Source organism: Peromyscus maniculatus, chromosome 3 (genome assembly GCF_049852395.1).
Source record: "Peromyscus maniculatus bairdii isolate BWxNUB_F1_BW_parent chromosome 3, HU_Pman_BW_mat_3.1, whole genome shotgun sequence".
Classification (NCBI taxonomy): domain Eukaryota; kingdom Metazoa; phylum Chordata; class Mammalia; order Rodentia; family Cricetidae; genus Peromyscus; species Peromyscus maniculatus.
The window spans coordinates 88,455,470-88,477,539 of NC_134854.1; the positions used below are offsets into that span (position 1 = coordinate 88,455,470).

Consider the following 22,070-nt stretch of genomic DNA (forward strand, 5'->3'; position numbering starts at 1 on the left):
AGGATATGAAAGATTTCTATAATGAAAACCTTAATTTTAACCCTTGATATTTTTTAAACAGGGTTTCTCTGTGTAGCAGCCCTGAATGTCCAGGAACTAGCTCTGTAGACCAGGCTGGCCTCAAACTCTTAGAGATCTGCCTGCCTCTGCCTTCCAAGTGTTAGGGTTAAAGGTGTGTGCCACCATTGCTCAGCGACATTTTTTTTAGATTACATTTTATTTATTCATTGTGTGTCTGTGTATGTACAAGCCTGTGTAGTATTGGTTGAACATACCACAGTTTATGTGTGGTGGCCAGAGATGACTTGTAGATGTCAGTTTTTTCTCTAACATGGGGTCCCAGGGATCAAACTAAAGCCATCAGACTTAGCAATAGGCACCTTCTAAAGCTACCTCATTGGCCCCATAGAAGAAACTTTAAAACACTTAAGAAAGGGATTGAAAAGGACACTGGAGCAGTGGTTCTCAACACATGGTTCATGACCCCTTGGGACCAAAAGACCCTTTCACATGGGTTACATATCAGATATCTTGCATATCAGATATTTACATTATGATACATAACAGTAGCAAAATTGCAGTTGTGAAATAGCAACAAAAATAATTTAATGGTTGGGGGTCACCACAACATTAGAAATTGTATTAAAGGGTCATAGGCTTAGGAAGGTTGAGAACCACTGATCTAGAAGATGGATAGGTTTCCCATGCTCATGAGTTAGAAGACCCAATGATGTAAAAATGGTCATCTTCACAAAAGCAACCTACAGATTAAATTCAACCCCAATAAAAATTCCATTCACATTCTTCACAGATATAAAAAAAATCTTGGAATTCTTATGGAAGTACAAGAGACCTTGGACAGCCAAAACAATCCCAGGCAAAAAGAAGACTGCTCGAAGCATCACTGTATCTGATTTTAAGCTATATTATGGAGCCATACTAATAAAAATAGCATGGTGTTGACACAAAACCAGGCATGTATATCAACAGAATAGAATAGAGGATCCGAGTAGATGCCAGTAGATAATAGCACATACTTATCTTGCAAAGGACCCAAGTTCTATTTCTAGCACTCATGTGGGTAGCTTGCAACCATATGTATCAACCACATGCTCAAGACTCAGTAAACATTGCAAAAGAGGAGGTAGAAAGAATGTAAGAGCTAGAAGATGGGAATAAATACTGTGAAATGCTGTCTTCTGACTACAACATGGCCATTGCACTCATTGTAGTGATCTGCACAAGACCTGCACAAGATCAAGCCAACAATGTCAGTCAATAGTGGATTCATTGGGTTATTAAAAAAAAAAAAAGGAGAGGACATGAAGTGGGGAGGGAGATGTGATGGGTGCCTGGGGGAAGGAGGAAAGGGGACTTGAGGACAGATAAAATCAAGATACACTGTTTACATGTATCTTAGTCAGGGTTTCTATTGATGTGAAGAGATACCGTGACCACAGAAACTCTTATAAAGGAAAACACTTAATTGGGGCTGACTTACAGTTCAGAGGTTTAGTCCATTGTCATCATGGTGGGAAGATGGTGCTGGAGAGGTCACTGAGAGTTTTATATCCAGATCTGAAGGCAGCAGGAAGAGACTGCCATACCTGGCCTGGCTTGAGCATCTGAGACCTCAAAGCCTGCCATCTAGTGACACATCTCTTCCAACAAAGTCACACCTACTCCAAAGAGGCTACACCTCCTAATAGTGCCACCCCCTGTGCATTCAAGCACATGAGTCTATGGGGGCCATTCCTATTCAAGCCACCACATTACCCTCCTTGACCCCCATAAGCTTGTAGCCATAACATAATGTAGAATGTATTCAGTTCAACTTCAAAAGTCTCCATCATCTATACCAGTCTCAAACTTGTTTTAAAGTCCAAAGTTCAAAGACTTCTGAGATTCATGCAATTTTTTTTTTTACTGTAATCTCTGTAAAAGCAAAATAAAAAAGCGGATCACATACTTCCAACATATAATGGTACAGGATATATATTGTCATTCCAAAAGGGAGCACAGTGAGGAAATACTGGACCAAAATAAGACCAAAAACCAGCTGGGCAAACTTCAAACCCTGCATCTCCATGTCTGGTGTCAAGGAGCTCTTTGGATCTCCAACTCCTTTCAGCTTTGTTGACTGCAACACACTTCTTTCTCTTGGGCTGGTTCCACTCCCTGTTAGCAACATTCCTTAGCAAGTATCCCACAGTTCTGGTATCTCCAACATCTTGGAGTCTTTGAACACAATCCAAGCTTCACCTTCACAGTTTCACTTATGGCCTCTCTATGCCTCCATGCAGGGACACCACTGACACATGCCTAGCCTCAGTGGCTTTCCTTAGTTGCAGAGGGAGATTCCACAACCCTTTTCTTCTATCCTTGTCTCTAAACTCAGAAATACATGGCCAAAGCTGTTGCTGCTTTGCTGGGGCTGGAACGTGGTCCCCTCGTTCAATTATGTCTTCACCAGCTTTTTGTTTCTGATGGTTTCCTTTATTGTCTAAGCATGGCTGTCCTGGAACTCACTCTGTAGACCTGGCTGGCCTTGAATGTAGAGATTCACTTGCCTCTGCTTCTGGAGTGCTGGGATTAAGGGTCTGGACCATCTGACCTGGCCCTAAGTTTTTCTTTAATTCCTTTTCACAAGTTGTAAACTTAGTTGGGTGGGGTCTTGCCCTAAAGTCACCACTCCCTTTATTCTATCTAATATCAGGCTTTTCTTTCATCTGTTATCTCCTTGAACATAGGATTTAGCTCCATTTCACTTTCTGGTGCCCCCTTTCCCTTTGAACTGTCCATTTTGTATTTGTACTTGCTCAGCTTGCTCTTTTCCATTATAGATCTTCGTAAGAGTGAACACTAGTAACCACACGACAGAGTCAACAATAGGCTGTTTTGAAATTTCCTCTGCTAATGGAACTAATCCAGAATTCTTCACTTTAGCCTCAGGCAGACTTTTGGAACAAGGGCAAAAAGTAGCCACATTCTTTGCCAAAATATCACAAGAACATCTCTAGGCCACACACTAAAATTCTTCTCCTCTGAAACCTCTTGAGCCAGGTTGCCAGAATTCAAGTCACCCTCAGCACCACTGTCTTCCATGCTCCTATTATTATGACTCATTAAGTCCCAGTTAAAGTGTTCAACTGCTTTTCTAATTAAAAGTCCCCAAAATCCACATTCCTCCAAAACAAAAGCATGATCAGGCATATCACAATAATACCCCAGTCCCTGGTACCAACTTGTCTTAGGATTTCTATTGTTGTAAAGCAATAAAATGGCCAGAGCAACACTTATAAAGGAAGACATTTAACTGGACTGGCTTACAGTTCAGAGTCCATTGTCATCATGATGGGAAGCATGGTGGCATGCAGGCAGACATGGTGCTGGAGAGGTAGTTGAGAGTTCTATGTCCAGATGTGAAGTCAGCAGGAAGAGACTGCCAAACTGGCCCTGGCTTGAGACCTCAAAGCCTGTTGCATAGTGATACACCTCCTCCAACAAAGAAACATCTACTCTAATAAGGCTACACCTCCTAATAGTTCTATTCCCTATGACTAACCATTTAATCACATCAGTTCATGGGGACCATTCCTATTCAAACAACCACAACATCTAAGAAGTTTTCAAAGTATAAATAAAAAAATATTCTATTAAAAAAAGGAAAATTGGTGAGATTAATCTTAAACTGTATTATCTTTAGCCTAATATAGTCAACTATTACTTCAACATCTAACAAATTTTAAAATTGAGATATTAAGAAAATGAATCAGTAGAACAGGTTAGTTGAAAACATAAGCAATATTAACAAATCATTAGCTAAATTAACCAAAAGAAAGAAAAGAAATAATAACATTGGAGAAGAAAAGAAGACATTGCAAGAAATACTGATGAAATGCATAAAATCATAAGGACACATCTTTAAAAGTTATATTCTACTAGATTGGAAAAATCTAAGGGAAATGGATGAATTTCTAGATTTCTATGACCTACAAAAGTTAAACCAAGATGAGAGAATTAAGTTAAACAGACCTATAACAAGCAATGAAATTGGAGCAGTAATAAAAAAAGCCCAGGTCCATATGGACTCATTGCAGAATTCTACAGTACCTTAAAAGAAGAACTACAATCAATGTTTCTTAAATTATTCTGAAAAAAGGAAGAGAAAGGAGGATTTCAAACTCTTTACAAAGCCAGTTTACTCTAATACCCAAAGCAGATAAAAACAACAAAAGAAAAGTATATGCCAACTATAGACCAGTCTCTCTGATGAACATAAATGAACAAAATTTTCAACAAAATATTTGCAAACAGAATTCAGGGACACAATAAAAATATCATTCTTAATGATCAAGTTGGCTTACACCAGTGGTACAGGGATTGTTCAACACATGCAAAGGAAAGAAATCATATGGTCATTGCAATAGATACAGAAATGGCCTTAAAAGTCCAGGAGAATATTGGGATGGAGAAAAAAAATCTCTCAACATAACAAAGGCTATATATGCAAACCTATTAAGATCATGAACAATACAAGGGTGTCATTTACCCACCCTTATTCAATATAAGGTCATAGCTAGAGTAATAAGACAAGAGAAGGAAATGAAAGTAAATTTGAATAGGAAAAAAAGAATTTGGTTTCCCTATTTGCAGATAATATGATTTAGTGCATAAGATAAAGACTCTACCAGAAAAACTCCAGGAGCTGATAAGCATTTTCAACCAAGTGGTAACATATGAAATAAATATATAATTATCAGTCCTACAGAGTGGGAGAGCAATGAAAAAGATATCTTGATAGAGGGAGATATCATGGGGATAGGGAGAAACCGGGTGCTAGGGAAGTTCCCAGGAATCCATAAGGACAACCCCAGCTTAGACTAGTAGTAATAGTGGAGGGTGCCTGAGCTGGCCTACACCAGTAATCAGATTGGTGAATATCCTAACTGCCATCACAGAGCCTTCATCCAGTAACTGATGGAAGCAGATGCAGAGATCCACAGCCAAGCACCAGGCCGAGTTCCAGGAGTCCAATTGAAGAGAGAGAAGAAGGATTTTATGAGCTGGAGGCATCAAGATCATGATGGGGAAATCTACAGAGACAAATGAACCAAGCTCCTAGGAACTTACAAACTTTAGACCAACAGCTGTGGAGCCTACATGGGACTAGACTAGGCCTTCTGCATAGGTGAGGCATTTGTGTAGCTTGGTCTGTTTAAGGGCCCCCTGGCAGTGGGATCAGGATCTATCCCTGGTGTATGAGCTGGCTTTTTGGAGTCAATTACCTATGGTCGGATACCTTGCTCACCCTTGATGCAGGGGGGAGGGGCTTGGATCTGCCTCAACTGAATGTACCAGTTTTTGCTTTTTTGGAGGAGGGAATGAGGGGTAGTTTGAGGGGAAGGCTGTGAGGGAGCAGGAGGAGGGATGAGAGGGGCATCTGTGGTTGGTATGTAAAATGAATAAAAATTTTCTTTTTTTTTTTTTTTTTTTTTAAAGATTTATTTATTATATATAGTGTTCTGCCTGCATGTATCCCTGCAGGCCAGAAGAGGGCACCAGATCTCATTACAGGTGGTTGTGAGCCACCATGTGGGTGCTGGGAATTGAACTCAGGACCTCTGGAAGAGCAGTCAGTGCTCTTAACCACTGAGCCATCTCTCCAGCCCAAAAAATTTTCTTAATAAAAAATAAAAATAAAAGAAATCAGTCTTAAACAGGACAGCTATATCATTCCCTTCAAGGCCCAGTGAAAACAGGGAAGAGGGAGCAGAAAGAACATAGGACGAGGGAGAGTGCTGTAAAACACTGGAATGACATGGCAATTGCGATCATGAGGCAGTAGCTGTGGTTACCTGAACAAGATTTGTGTGAGATTGGGGCCATCAACATTCCCTCAAGGACAGGGCAGGGACTCATGGGTACTTACTCTTCCTTAAGGAGCAGTTGATAGTTAGTGGGTTGCTGTGGCAGGGGAGTCATTTTCCTTAGTTGTGTAGCCACTGGGAAATTGCTCAACCTTCAGTAAATAACACTACCCATGCTTATGCATGTAACCTCAATTAAATCCAGTGGGTCACATACATGTGAAAAAAGGAGTTTAGCAGGGTGGGTGGGCAACAGACAATAATGGGTGTGAGTCTCAGCATGATACAGTGTGTGCATATATGACATAAAAACACCCACATTAAATATTTGTATGAAATTTTCAAAAATAAATTAAAAAATTATAACACAAACATACACACATGTACCACACACACACACACACACACACACACACACACACACTCATACACATGCAAGTTCATACAGACACATATAGATGGACACACAAAAACACATGGATCACATGATAGAAACAGAACTTGAACCAGGCAGCACAGCTCTATCTAGACTAGAGTGTGGACTCGTAGCTGGACCAGTTGGCACTTACCTGAGCTCTTCCCTAGAGGCTCTGCTTCTGTGCTGATTGAACCAAGAATGAAATCTCATGGGTGTTTCCCTGGAATAATAATTTCTATCTCAATTTGCAACCAGAAATGCTGTAAAATAAGGGAGCCTTTTATGAAAGCAAAACTCTATTTTCCCTTCTGTTTCTGCTAATTTGGTAACTCTCTTCCCCTGATTCTCTCTTTTCTGTCATTGGCTACATTCTGCTCCTTAACCAGAACCCTCTCTCTACCTTTCAGATGAAATAATGGATAATTAGCAGTTGGGGAAGAGCAACCTTTCTTCCCACAAATAACTGTCTTTGGAAATGCTGTGTCCGTCTGTGATAGGGCAAGGACTGGAAAGGAAAGAAGACAGCATGGAATCTTACAACAAACCATCAATATTTTACTGTTGTTTTTTGTACTGGCTAGTTTTATGTGTCAACTTGACATAAGCTAGAGTCATCAGAGAGGAAGGGGCCTCTGTTGAGAGAATGCCTCATGAGATCCAACTGTAAGACATTTTCTCAGTTAGTGATCAGGGGGAGAGGGCCCAGCCCATGGTGAGTGGTGCCACCCCTGCACTGGTCGTCCTGAGTTCTATAAGAAGGCAGGCTGAGCAAGCCAGGGAAGCAAGCCAGTAAGCAGTATTCCTCCCTGTCCTCTGCATCAGCTCCTGCCTCCAGGATCCTGCCCTGTTTGAGTTCTTGTTCTGACTTCCTTCAGTGATGAACAACAATGTGGAAGTGTAAGTCAAACAAACACTTTCTTCTCCAACTTGCTTTTTTGGTCATTGTGTTTTGTAGCAGCAATAGAAACTCTAAGACAATTTGGTACCAGGAGTGGGGTATTGCTGTGACAGACCTAACCATGTTTTGGGGAAGATTGTGGAAGGACTTTGCGACTTTGGACTAGAAGAACCATTGAGTGTTAAAAATTCTCTGGGATGTTCTTTAGGAGCTTGAAAGGTAAGACACTGAGAGCAGTGCAGAAGATGGAGGTCTGGATTGTGAAGTTTTAGAGGGAAGTCTAAAGACTCTTTCAGGGTCATTTGTTATTTTTAATTAAGATCCTGTGGTTCCAGTTAGCTGGAGCTGAAGAAATCAGCTGTGATCAACAAGATACCAGAATTACTAAAGCAATTTTTGCTTTGCTGGGATACTTGATGCTGGTTGGCTGGAGCTAAGAAATTGGTGGTGATTAAGAAGAGACCAGCATCACTGAGGTGAAATCTGGGAAGTGTTTCCTGAGAGCACAGAGAAGCTGTGTTCCAGAGGTGGCCAAGGTTGTACCTTGTGCTGGCAGCTGACTTGGTAATGTATAGAAGTCAAAAGTGGTACTAGTTTTAAAGGTATGAAGGGGTCATTGGAGAGCTGCTAAGGCTTTGTCCTGTGAGAGGCCAGGAGAGGCCTTTGGTGAAGGTGCAGCCTCGATGGCAGTTGAAGGCCCAGGACATTGAGGCTTGGCACCATGAGGAAAGCCTATGAGAGGCTATTGGTGAAAGTGCAGCTCAGTTGCATCAGAAGACCCCAGTGTTTTGGAGATGCCAGTATCATGGGAAGACCACTAAGAACAGTAGCAGCAGTGGAGTGGAGCCAGCAGGAACCTGGAAGACAACCTGTGTGTGCTGCAGAGGGTAGAGCCAGAGAGGTGACCATAGCCTTTTTCAGGAGTCTAGAAGATCATGAGTGAATCCCAGATAATTGGACATTGAGGTATTTATACTGTTGGAGTTTGATTTGACTTGATTCAGATTGTGATGGTGCCCTGGTTCTTCCTTCTTGAAGAAGGTATTTAATTTAATTTTGACTTTTAAAGGAGCTCACAGCTGAAAGACTTGAACTCTTAAAAGACATTGCATATTTTAAAGAGACTGAAATTTTAATGTGTTTGAATTTGTGGGACTTTAAAAATCATTTATGATTTTTAATGTGAGAACTTGGGGATAAATCAGAAAGGAAGAGTTGTGGCTCAATAGTGATGGATTTGTGTGTCAAGTTGACAAGGGGCCAGTTGTCCTGCCTGGTTTTATGTGTCAACTTGAAACAAGCTAGAGCCATCAGAGAGGAAGGAGCCTCAGTTGAGGGATTGCCCCCATGTGATCCAGATGTAAGGCATTTTCTCAATTAGTGATCAGTGGGGGAGGGTCCAACTTATGGTGGGTGATGCCATCCCTGGGCTGGTGGTCCTAGGTTCTATAAGAAAGCAGGCTAAGCAAGTCAGGGGGAAGCAAGCTAATAAGCAGCACTTCCCCATGGCCTCTGCATCAGCTGCTGCCTCCAGGATCTGCTCTGTTTGAGCTCCTGTCCCGTTCTTCAGTAATGAAGAGCAATATTGAAGTGTAAGCCAAATGAATCTTGTCCTCCCCAACTTGTCTTTTGGTCACTGTGTTTGTAGCAGCGATGGAAACCCCAAGGCACACTTGTTGCTGCTTTTTGTTTGTTGTCATTGTTTTGAGAAGGTCTGTAATCTCAGCACCTAGGAACCTGAGGCAGGTGGATTGCTACAAGTTCTAAGCTGCCTGGACTCCAGAGTGAGTTCAAAGTCAACCTGAGATACATAGTGAAGCCTTGCCTCAAATAATGAACAATTATACAATCCCTGAAACTAAAAACAATCTCAACATAAGTCCCCCTGCCCCATCCCCAATCTCTACATAAGTTAAATGGCTTGTTTCACCAAGGTGATGCTTTCCATAATGAAGTTTCAGTTCCAGGTCTCCCAACAAATGTCCTCTCATCCTTGTCCTGGGGACTCATGCTTCTGGGTCCAGCTCTAGTCTTACTGGCTGTGACATCCTTTCCCTGCTACTCACTGTTTATTCCTGATCTATTGGGTGATGGACCAGAATGCCTTTCTGTTCACACTTGAACTCTTCCTTAATCCACAAGTATCCTTATCACCCTGCTCCTATATCTGTTCCCCTGATGGCCTGTGAACTTTGGGATGCAAGGCCTGGGTGGGGCTTCCATATCCTACCAGGCAGCAAATGTCTAGCTCTGAGTTGCTTGCTCACTTGTTTGGATGGCAGAGTGGATGAGCTCCTGAGCAAGCAGAGCTTTGTCATGGGCTATGACACAAATACAACAGATGGCAATCAGTAATTCAGGTGTTGACCCACCAGGTGAATAACTCTCTGATGAAGGAACCTCTGAAAACTGATTGCTTCTGTCTGTTTTTTTTTTTCATGTGCTACTACATTACTTCCCTAAAAACAGCTATTGTTATTTTCCCCACTGCCTGTGTGTTTATCTCACATACATGTTCCATCTGCTGGGCACACATATATCTGTGGATGGTCAGGAAGATTATTTCTTTTTAAGCTGCATAATTTTGATGAATAGAAATAATACCAGGATATTTTTCATAGCTCAGACTGACATAGGAAAATGACAATATTCTCAGCTACCAAGACAGTTGTAGATTTTATACAATTAGCTGATTTAAGACCTCAGAGCAAATTCAAAGCAGACTAGTTGCCCCTGCAAATGAAATGCACAAGGACAAATTCCCAGGTGTCTAATTGTTGAACCAAGGTCAGGCATGAAACAACTTTAGTGCCATTTCTTTGCTTGCAAAAGCCTGCCTGATAACATTAATGACATAACTTCCTGCACAAATTCTCTCAGCAACTGACTCTCTCTGCACACTCCTAATCTCACTTTTGTGATACAAGGCTCAAGGTTCAGCCAACTAACTGTTTATTGTTTAGGTCCCGAATTTCAATGTCACTCTCTGTCGAGGAATGCTGACCACTCAGAGCTACATGCTCGCTTTACAGAGTACACATCAGGGAACTTGGTGGATAGCCGAGAGTTGCCATGGTTACTCATCATGCCCAGTCAGTGTGACTTCTCTAGCCTGTGATTTCTCATGTGTTACCAAAATGGCTCTGTTTCTTTATTGTTTACTTAAAAAATGTTATTTAACTCTCAAAATGTAACTCATATATTTGTCCAGAGTTTTTCCTGTGAGAGAGATGAAGATAGATGTGTAGGAGAGAGATGTGTAGAAGAGAGATGTGTGAAGAGAGGTGTGTAGCTGTGTAGAAGAGAGATGTAGCCGTGTGGAGACAGAGAGATCGTCAGGAGAGAAGATTTTTTTCAAGATGAACTAGAAGAGACAGTTACCACCAGAAAGAGTGTGTTTTCTTTCTTATTACCCCCTCAGATAGAAAAATTTAGCTCTCACCATATTCATGAATTTTTTTTTGCATACCCTGTGCTACCCTCCAGGCAGCGATAGAGCTTCATTTGGACACAGATGTTGCTTTCCCATATCAGTGGGCCTCAACCGTAATTTTTGGGGTCAATACTGAGGAAATTAAGAGGCAAGTACAAAGGCCAATGTGACTTTAATACATTGCCATGTTTCTTTCAGTCTCCATCTAAACCCACACATTGAAGACAGCTTTCATTTAAAGGATGTGTGCTCTGGAAGAAAGGCACACAGGAGTCATGGGTTCAAACAGGTGTGCAGTCAGAGCAAATGGCATGAAGCCTTGGGCAGTAGGAAGTGGCTTACAGGATGCTCCTGGTGAATGGCCACACAAGTGCAGAACCTGCCGCAGATTCTACAGCATTTCTTCTGTACTGCATTTCTTTCATTTCTTAGATTACCTAAAACTTTTGGGCTTCAAGATAGGGCCTACTTTTAAAAATAGTTATGATTAAAAAAAAAAGTACAGGCTATTGGGCCAGTGAGATGGTGAAAGCAGAAAAAGGCACTACCACCACAGCTGATGAACTGAGTTTGATCCTTGTGACCCACATGGTGGAAGGGAAAAACTGATTCCCCCAAGTTTTCTGACTTCTATACACACATCTGTGCATGTACACACAGGCAACAATAATAAGAATATTACAAAGTACAGGAAGTGGAGTTTTCAGGAGAAAATGAAAATACTGAAATACAAGAAAATGATGAATTGTGGAAACATAACAGTGAAGTAAAGTCTTCTTCATCTTAGCACCCCACACATTCACATAGACATACATCCACACACTTTATGTTACCTTCTACCCACATATGTAAACTTCTACCCACTCACATCCTCACTCACTCATATATACACTTACCTGCATGTAAACATTCATTCCTACACATAGGTTGACAAGTCACTCCCTTATATATACAAACTCCTGTGTACACACTCATCCTTATATACATACAAACACATTCACACATACGTGGCACAATCTCATAATGCACACACCCACAAATATTCATGGGAGCACACTTACACCTGCACCCACACACACTCTCTCTCTACAGGAGTTGCACCCACACAACATAAACACCCTACAAAAGTGTAAGACCAATTTCACATTTTCTTTCATTCAAGAATAACACTCTGTCATTGTCTTCACAGTCTGATGGAGTTTTACTTTGGACTTCCTCTTTGCAGTTATGGGGTGTTCCAGTGTTGTAAAAGAACACTCATATGCATGCCCTCAAGCCCTCCCTGCAGTGCAGCATTATTTAAAACATCCTTATTATAAAACATTCAATATGGATTTTTCATTTACAAATTATGGCTCTCAACATATCTTACTTTGAACATTGTTCTTGGAAGCAGCTTCATTTTGAACTGCAATGTTAGTTTCAAAGTAAAGGGCTTGGTCATGATGCAACAAGTTATTTTTAAGAGATTTTCTTGTACCAGATACTTGTGTGTGTGTGTGTGTGTGTGTGTGTGCGTGTGCGTGTGCGTGTGCGTGCGTGTGTGTGTGTGTGTGTGTGTGTGTGTGTGTGTGTGGTAGGGGGAGGTGGGAAGGAGCGTTGAGAAATAAAATATAGTACACCTCACCTGGAAACCTTGTCCTGTGAGCACGCAGTCATTGCTGAATTCAAACAGTATTTTGACTCAACAGAGATGACTCATCAAGTTGTAGAAAAAGATTTAGAGAGGCTCTCAAGTCCCCATCTCCACCTAGTGACTGGATGACCCTAGGCATGCGCTACCATTCTCTGTTTTTTTTTTTTTTTTTTAGATATTCCTATCTAGTGCCTAACCCACGGGGGTTGAGGGAATTAAATGAGGTAGTGATACTGGCTTTCAGCGCAGATGCAACTTTGCTTCTTCATAAGAAAGGCGGGTTCTGGCCGGACGGTGGTGGCGCACGCCTTTAATCCCAGCACTCGGGAGGCAGAGGCAGGCGAATCTCTGTGAGTTTGAGGCCAGCCTGGGCTACCAAGTAAGTTCCAGGAAAAAGGCGCAAAGCTACACAGAGAAACTCTGTCTCGAAAAACCAAAAAAAAAAAAAAAAAAAAAAAAAAAGAAAGGTGGGTTGTAGTGTTCTGTTGTTCCTGCTGAAGAGGGTCGCTCTCTGTTACTATTTAGGTTATTTTCAATTTTTAAAAACCCTTTCTCTTTGAATAACTGTGGGAAAATTTCCTAAACATCCACACTCTCAATTTTCTCATCTTTTCTTCCCTGAGGATGACTCAATAAGACAGAAGGTCTCTGCGGAGCACAGTTTTGGAGGAGTGGTGGCTAAGGGGAGGGTGCAGTTTAGAGACAGAAATGCTGGTCATGGAAGTGGGATGAAGCAAGGATGTGAACATTGGAAGAGGGAACTCAAATGGAGTGCTGATGACATTAAGTCAGGTATCACAGAATCGTCTGAGCTCCCATGTCCCTAAAGTGCCATATCAAAGCCACAATGGAAGCAGAAGGACATGTTCTCATACTCTGTTAAGTATATACTCTCCTTGAGTTTTAAATTGAAGGCTTACCTTCCAGAAAAGAGAGATCTGTTGTTTGTTGGAGCCGATGTTCTGTTTCATGTACCAGATGTCTAATGTCCCAACAGGCTCTGATGGAGGGAGAGGGGAAAAGCACATATTCACATAAATATAGATATATACACAGTAGAAAACCTTTAGAAGTCAATAGATAATTCTGGAAATAGGATTATAGGCTAATTTCAATTTTCACTGTAATCTAGTATTTCCTGTTTTATTTAAAAGCAAACATGTATACCTTTGGCACAAAAGTAAAAAAAGAAAAGATGGATACTTTGAAGAAAAAAATTAAAAATACTAAGAAAATTTATTTCCTCACTTACCTTTAAAATATATTAACTCACATTTCATTTGTTCTAAAGTATTTAAACTAAAAACCTCAAGGTATGTGTGATTATTTCTTTCTTTTTTTTTTATTGTGGAATGTGGGAAAGCAAGGATGTAAAGGAAACCAAGGTATTAGTACAAATAGCAAGCCTTGTCTTTATTCCAGTCCTAAACTTAGACCGAAGTGTGGTTATTTGGTGTGATCTACCTGGAGCAAAGGCACATCTCCTTTACTTAGAAGCCACAATGCTGAGTAGAGTATCTAGGATGTAGTAAGTGTTGTTCAGTGATGAAGGAACAAACCAGGCAATGTTATTCATTTGATGTCAAAACACAAGCTGAACAAATAGAAGAAATAAGCATCAAGCTACAAGACAATGGTTGAATACAGTACAATTGAACTTGAGAAAGGCAAACACACTTGAAAAGGAGAATAATCAGCCCTGTGCAGGGTGCGTGCGTGCGTGCGTGCGTGTGTGTGTGTGTGTGTGTGTGTGTGTGTGTGTGTACATGTGTATGTGTGTGTGTACATGTGTATGTGTGTATGTATGTGTGTGTGTACGTGTATGTGTACGTGTACGTGTGTGTGTACATGTGTATGTATGTGTGTACATATGTATGTGTGTATGTATGTGTGTGTTTGTGTGTACATGTATGTGTACGTGTGTGTGTGTGTGTGTGTGTGTGTGTGTGGTTTCTCTCCTACTTGACAGATTTGCTTTTAGCCAGGAGTACAACCAGTACAACCAACCACTGAAGTTATCTGCTGTCACCCCAACCCATCTTCCTTCACAGGGAACTTTCAGGGTGTTTGAGGTGAGGCCGCACTGGGGTTCCTTCTGGGGTAAAGCTCCTCTCAAGCAGAACAAACTTTCTAGCATAGTAACACCTACTACCTGGATAACAAAAGCTAAACAGCCGGGGAGGGACTAGCCATGGGAAGGCAAAGTGGGGCAGCCCTGTGCCAGCACCCTTCAAGGGCCTACTGGGCTCTTTGCAGCACCCCCTTCCTCATGTCCTGCTGGGACTGTAGATGGAGTGCAAGGGGTACCAAGGAACCAGGCTGTCTACCACAGAACCCTGCTGTGTGATCTTTACCAGACACGCCCTTTAGCAGGTTTCCTCAGCTGTCAAATGGCGTTGATAGCTCTCTATCGTGGGGGCTGTCTTGAGGATTTAGACGAAGAGTGCTGCCACAGGGTGTGTGGCTGTTGCTATTTTTCTCATTTGAAGACTGAGCGGCTGAGTGGGTAAGAAACTTACCAATTAATAGTTATGGAAGTCAGGCTTTGAGCATGGGTCTATTTGATCCTATCGCCTGGTCTGGGCTTTGCACCTTGCAGTGACTTGGCTCTGAAAAAAACTTGTGACTTCTCTATGAAATTCACATTCCCTATTGGGTGGACCTCTTCTGTGGTTCTTCTCTCTCTCTTCTGTCTTCTACTTGCGTGTGTGTGTGTGTGTGTGTGTGTGTGTGTGTGTGTGTGTGTGTATGTGTGTGTGTTTTGTGTTTTGCTTTTTTAAAATTTATCTAAAGCCCGTTTCTCTCTTCTCTCTTCCTATTAGGGGTAACATTGCTCTTTCAGCAAAGACAACAAGATGAGAAAAGCTTTCATAAAGCATTCTGAAATGCTTTCAGTTCTTCAGGACATGAAAGCGTGACACAGGAACTGAGCCTGGGCCTTGTATCTGAGAGTTCATGTCCCAAGACTTAAAAAGTACAGGCAACTGACACTAACCACTGGGAAGTGCAAGGGAAAGTGCAGACACTGCCATGTACATGGTCTCACTGAGCCCTCTTCTGATATAGAAGACTCACATGATGACATCTGCTGTCGACAAAAGACTCAGAGCTGATACCTGGCAAAGCTGAGAGCTGTGGCCAGCTCTTGCTATCTCCAAAGAGCCTGCTTTTCCCCTTCCAGTTTGCTATAGTGAACAAAGATCTATATTGAACATTCCACAAATTACATCGTCCAGGCATTGACCATGTAATTAGGATTGGGTGTGTTCAGTATCAAATCAGTTGGCTTGTTCACAGCAATAACACCTTCAACTAATTACATATTGGCAACAGATTTAAAGGTATTGCTCACTAGATTGCTTGTTAAAGATCCAGCACCTAACAGATTATTACGGACTGGGAATGAAATTCTGCACTGACGCTCCCTCTACAAACTCCGGAACAAATGTAAGTGAAGTTTTAGTGGTGCTCTCCAGCACAGGACTCAGACTGCCTTCCCTGGATCACCAGTGGCCCCTCCCTCAGACCCTCATCATTCTCTTGCAAATGTACTGCATTGGGACTGATCCCCAAGAGACAAACAAGGAATTTCTCTTTTTTTTTTTCTTTTGGTTTTTCAAGACAGGGTTTCTCTGTGTAGCTTTGCGCCTTTCCTGGAACTCACTTGGTAGCCCAGGCTGGCCTCGAACTCAGAGAGATCCGCCTGCCTCTGCCTCCCAAGTGCTGGGATTAAAGGCGTGCGCCACCACCGCCCGGCTAAGGAATTTCTTAATAGCATATACTTTTCCACTACTGCCCCCATCTCTGTCTTTCACAGAACCTTTTGGAAAGAGTTGAGAATTGTGGCTGCCTTCATTCCCGCACTCCACATGCGCTCTCTGTCCATGTTATGTGACATCCCTTCCTCCATGCACACTGATCACACAGCTACAGGCTGTCCCAGTCACCAGGTCTAATGGATACTTCTCCACTCTTATTTCGACGCACTTCTTAGCATCCCAAGTCAAGAAGTTGTTTCTATTCTATTTTTCCGATGCAAGGATTTTTCTGGAGACATGATTATGTGTGAGAAAGTGATGAGGGAACCAAGATTTCAAGTTCTCTCCTGCTGCTTCATCCACTCAACAATGAAGGGATTAGAGTAATGATGGGAAAAGTGGGTTGTAGGTTATAGAGAGAGTGCAACTTTCAGAAAGCCCAAACAAGGTATGCTAGGTGTTGTTTAGAGACACATGGATGAGAAATACACAGCCCGGGACAGTGCAACCAGTGGGAGGACATAACAGGAAAAGAACATATTGGTAATGTGACAGAATTTAAGACAAGTGTTGAATCTGGAAGTGCTAATGTTATCCTACTTGTGATGAGATCACGGATGAGAACGGGGAAGAGAAAGATAGCGCAAGAGACCAACAAAAAACCAAGACCATGAGATTTCTAAGAACTCAAGCACATTACACATTTCAAGAGGGCAATCACTCCTTTCCTCACTGCAAGACCTTGAAGATTCTAAATCCCAGACAAAGTACCTTACGTCAGACTGCTGTTAACCAAATCTATAGAATGGATGGCTTGAACAACACACATCTGTTTTTATGGCTCTAGAGGCTGGGAAGTGAAAATCAAGGTGCTGTTAGATCTGAGCCTAGTGAGAGCCTGCTTGGTGTGGCTGCCTTCTTCCTGAATCCTCACGTAGGAAGTGGGCGAGTAGGAGACAGAGCTGTTTTCCTCTCCTTTTGATGACTTCATACTCATAATCCAGTTACTGGCAAAAGTCTCACCTCCTAATTCTATCCTATCAGGGATCAAAGCGTCATTATATGAATTTTATGGGAACACAAACTTTAGTTTTTAGCAGTGAAGAAATGTAAAAAGGCTCCCAGATTCCTCTTTGGGGTTATGCTTAACCTTGGTGTTGCCTCCACCAGGAATTTTGCTATATCCTTTCAAGATAAATTGCAATTGCTGGAGTCTGAAGTTCTGACTGGTTGTCATTATGTCCCAGCACAAGCTGTAGCTCCTGATGCAAACACATTCCTTGTAGGCCATGCTTTCTATTACAACAGAAAGCACTTTCCAGTACTGGGGTGGCCATCGTGTGTCAAATAACTGAGCACAGGCATTTATTTCCTTAGAGACAGGGACAGCCTTAGGGAAGACTGAGAAGAGGCAAAGGTCTGGACTCTGACTAGATCAAAAATGACTTCCCCCAATGAAATGTTTGTATGCGAATCCTTTTAGTAGTATACGAAGACCTTCATTCTCATTTTCTCCAGCCTTAGGCAAAGAGATAGAAGCATGATAATCTCTGGGCTTATTCTAGGGGTTGACAACTATGGCTTGTGAGCCAATTCCAGTCTGATTCTCATTTTTGTAAAGTTGTAAACAATAATAGTTGCTTGGCATTTTTAAATGGTTATAACATCAGAAATATCAATTTACATGGAAATTATGTAAAATTCAAATGTTGGTACTCATATATGGAGTTTCTTTGGAACCCAGTCATATCTGTGGTCAATGCCAATGGCTGCTTAGCTACTTCAAGAACAACTTTTAATAATTGCAGAGACTACATGGTCTACAAAGCTACAAGCATTTACTTCTTGGATCTGCACATAAACTGATTGCTAACTCCCAAGCTTCACTGTGATGAAAGGCTTGTTTTCTAAGATGTCAGAATAACTCTGGTATTTAATTGTCACATCTACCCTAATGGTGATAATAGTTTAGTATAACATATGAATGAATGAATGAATTTCCTGGCTTCTCAATATGAGGAAGGGTGGCTGTAATGGGCTGCTAAATCTCTCTTTCTTGGGCATCTTTCACTCATCTGTGCTGTCAGAACGACATGAGGCACTTCTTTGCCACTCTGATCTGAAGATAAGCATGCCATGCCTCCATAATTATTTCCCCAAATTCATTGAGGCGAGTAGCACTCAAACCTGTAAACAGAGAGTCACATACATAAAAGGAGGCCTATTCATCTTAGTGGAGCCTTCTGCTAGGTGTTGTGAGTCTTGAGTGTGCACAGGTCTGCATACTTTTGAGCTCAAATTTATGAGTGTTCTCTCACTAGAAAGAAAATACGGCTTCAAGTCCCCAGAGTCAACACTGCTTTTGATAGATGCTGAATTAGAAACCGTTTCTCAGAAAGTGACATGGTTTCCTTCCCCCTCCTCTTCCTTAGTGGTCATTTCTCTGAAGACCAGGACAGGAGTCAAATTTAACACCAAAGGAAGGGCCCACGTGCAGTGAAGAGAGTCTTCACTCAGTTGGAACGACACAAATAGCCACACCTGGGCCACCAGGGGACACCATGCTCCTCCCAGGTTTTAGAAGTTTAGCCTACAGAAAAAGAACCCTCTCACAAATCATTCACAGTTTCAGGGAGTAAAGCGAGTTATGTATGACTAGACACTTAGAAGGGTTAAAAGCAGGAAGTGTTAAAAAAAATTTCACACGTTTAGGTTTACGTCAGTTGGTGTTTCAAAAAGAAACTGATGACAGAAAAGAGTGGTAAGGGGTGTCAACCACAGAGCTTAAAGTAAGAGCAGCAAGTGCCCACAGAAAGATCAAACACAGAGAAGCAAGATGCAGACATGGAAAGGAAGCCTCCAGGCCGAGGTAAACCACGCCTCAGTTCTCTGAGTGTCTGCCCTGCTCTGAACACATAAGCCTCACAGTGACTGGTGGCTTATTTATAGCATATTAGAGTCACTAGCTTGCCTTGGAGAAGTCTGAATTTATCAGGCAAGTGCTAAAAAAAAAAAAATAAATAAGAAAATCCTTTTCAATACATCTAAGTAAGCCATTAATCTGTGTATAAATGACAAGGATCCATAAGCCTTGAGTTTCTGTAGTTTATAGCTCGGACCCCTGTGATGTAATAATGTAGATTACAGATGTCTAGACCCATATATTCTTTTGGATTTGAATATCAAATATGACCCATTTGAAAAATCTTATCTGCATTGTCCAAACAAAATCAAGTCCACGAAGTATTTAAGAAATATTACTTCACACTGAGGGGAGTGGCTCACGCCTTTAATCGCAGCACTCAGGAGGCAGAGGCAGATGGATCTCTAAGTTTGAGGCCAGCCTGGTCTACAGAGTGAGTTCCAGGACAGCCAGGACCACATGGGGAAACGGTGTCTTGAAACGAATGAACAAACAAACAAACATTACTCCAACTACATTAAAGAGTGCAAAGAAAAATCTCTGGACTACAGAGGGGCATGTGGGTCACTAATGTAATCTTTAGTCAGAAAACAAGGTATTTAATTATCACTCACTAGATAAATCCATTTTAAATATTTTCTTACATGGAGAAATGCAATTACCAAAAGACATGAAGATTATTATCCAAACTCTATATTGGGTGTAATAGTCTCATAGTAGGTATCAGGCCTCTCTGGGGCCTTGGATGCCACCAGCTCATCACTGATAAGTCATCAATTACCAAAAGACTATTAAGAAATGGGTTGTGGTGGCACATACCTTTAATCCTAGCACTCAGGAGGCAGAGGGAGTGGGGAGGTCTCTGAGTTCGAGGTCAGCCTGGTCTACATATTGAGTTCCAGGCTAGACAGAACTACAGAGTGAGACCCTGTCTTCAAACAAACAAAACCAACAAAACTCTCAACTATTAGGAGCTCAGAGTGCAGCTAAATCACAAGGCTGCTTCCCATATACACATACTCCCACCTTCGTAAATAATCACTTAGATGTTCACATCAGTATTATAAAAACTCCAGCTGGGCACGGCAGTGCACATTTTTAATCCTAGCACTTGGGAAGCAGGAGAAGGCAGATTTCTGTGAGTTCAAGGCCACCCAGGTCTACACAGTGAGTTCCAAGCCATCCAGTAAGAATTTGTCTCACAAACCTCTAGATAGTAGTAGGCAATTGGTTACATTCCTGTAATTTTTTCTTTGATTTAAATTTACATGAAGTATCATAACAGTGCCTCAGACCTGATTAGGCCCCCAAACTTTAGCACAACTGACTTCATGATGGAAGTACCATTCAGGCTGTAAAACTCTGCATGTAGACAGCACCACTGGCCACAACTAAAACAAAGACCTAATCCATCAAAGCCCATATAGTTCTGGGAAAGTATCAAAATGTTTTGATCTTGCTTTTTAGCTTCTGTAGTTCTGCTTCTGGCTAACTGTTCATGTTAGCTATGTCAACCCAGAATATGGTTTTTGTGCTTAAAAGCTCACCCTGAGAAAGGCTCAGGGCTACACTGGGATCCTGAACTCCCAGTGTAGTCACTGACTGGCTAATAGAGTTTCTCTTGGCTTAAACCTGTATCCAAGCAATCTTCTCTGGTGAATGAATACCCCACAAGAGTATGAAAAGTTCTATACTATGCCACTACTGAGTGCTTAAAGAAACAAAACAAAACAGAATTCTTGTGTATTCAAGCGTTGTTACTATTGGGAAGGAAGTGTTTTCCAGACACAGCAGAGCAGGTGCCCATTTGAATTCACAGTGGTTGAGACAATGAGCACAAGACAAGCCAGAGTTCCAGCATGGAGAGGGGAGGCAAGCATGGAGTCCCGCCTCCTGCTGAGGAGTTCTTGCCAATTGATAACTGCTGGGAGAGGGAGAGTCAGGTTTCTCTAAAGGTGTGTGTTGACTGCCCTCCAGTGAAGGCCACACATCCTAGAGTATATGGGCAGCATGAATCGAGCTTCATGGGTTTTTAAAACAAACAACAACAACAACAAAAAAAAAAACAAACAGGAAAAAGAAGACATAATTGTGTGAGTTAGTTATAAGTCTGGAAGGAGTTGGGGGAGGGAGTGAATATGATCAAAATATATTACACAAAACTCTTAAGGAACTAATAAAAATGAGAACAATTTGTTAATATGACAGAAAGATTATATAAGAATTTCTGTTTCAATAAAATGTTTGCTCATGTTTCAATAAAATTGACTTCTCAATAATGATCAAAAGGAAAAGCCCATTAATTAGATAAAGACTTGAACTGGTTATGCTGCTCCTAGCCCTGGCACAATGGGACTCCTTTAAGCAGGATAACATCGTAGGCTTGGAGAAGTGCAATGCAGCATTTGAAGAAAGAGGATTGTTGGACATTCCTTTTATTTCGGGATACTGTCTTCAGAAATTCTTTCAAACTTTTAGTATGGCTTATAGTTTCTAAATAATCGTTTATAATTTTCAAAGAACCAAAGAGATAAAATACATCAAAGAAATGGGATCGATTACTGGCTACAGCTTTGGGGAATAACAGTCACTGAGACAGAGGAATAAGAACACATTTAATTGGACACTAACAAAGCCATGGTTTGACTGATGGAGAATGGGCAGGACCGGCCACATGCTCAACTTCTTAGCACCATAAATGTACCTTCCTGGGCAGTTTCTGTAGCCCATATCCTGGAAGAGTCTACACCAAGTGAGACTTTGCCTCTTCCCACGCCCTTTTTCTGCTTCCTCCACCTTGTTTTTGGCTAGATGCCTACCTTCCTCGGGTGTTCGTGTTGTCAGTGACTTACTCCAGTCGCTCCAGCTTCCTTTAGAGAGATGTAGCTTGGAGGAAATCTGAAATTCATAGTCTGTAAACGGTGTCAGATCTTGTAGGCTGTGTCTTCCTTTGGCATTTGTAGTGTTAACCTAGAATCAGATGAGATTTGTTTCACTGAGAGACAACGCTTGTGCATTTTTAGAGAGTGGATTGTGTATTGTGCCAGTCCAGTGCGGGCAGAGGGTATGCAACGGCCAAGGCAAGGAGATAAGGCTCCCCACAAAACAGTAAGCATCGAGACCCGAGAGATGGG

At 41.7% G+C, this 22,070-nt stretch overlaps 1 protein-coding gene across 10 annotated transcripts in view; it reads right to left on the bottom strand.

The window, feature by feature from the left end:
- The window catches only part of Il12rb2 (interleukin 12 receptor subunit beta 2), an 85,576-nt gene that overhangs the window by 36,890 nt on the left and 26,616 nt on the right, over nucleotides 1-22,070 (bottom strand). For all 10 annotated transcript variants that reach the window (XM_076566893.1, XM_076566895.1, XM_042273432.2 and 7 more), the window contains 2 exons: nucleotides 21,756-21,906; nucleotides 13,176-13,255 (listed from right to left, as the gene is read on the bottom strand). In XM_076566893.1, coding sequence (XP_076423008.1) covers nucleotides 13,176-13,255; nucleotides 21,756-21,906 — 231 coding nt within the window. The remainder of the gene's footprint in view (nucleotides 1-13,175; nucleotides 13,256-21,755; nucleotides 21,907-22,070) is intronic.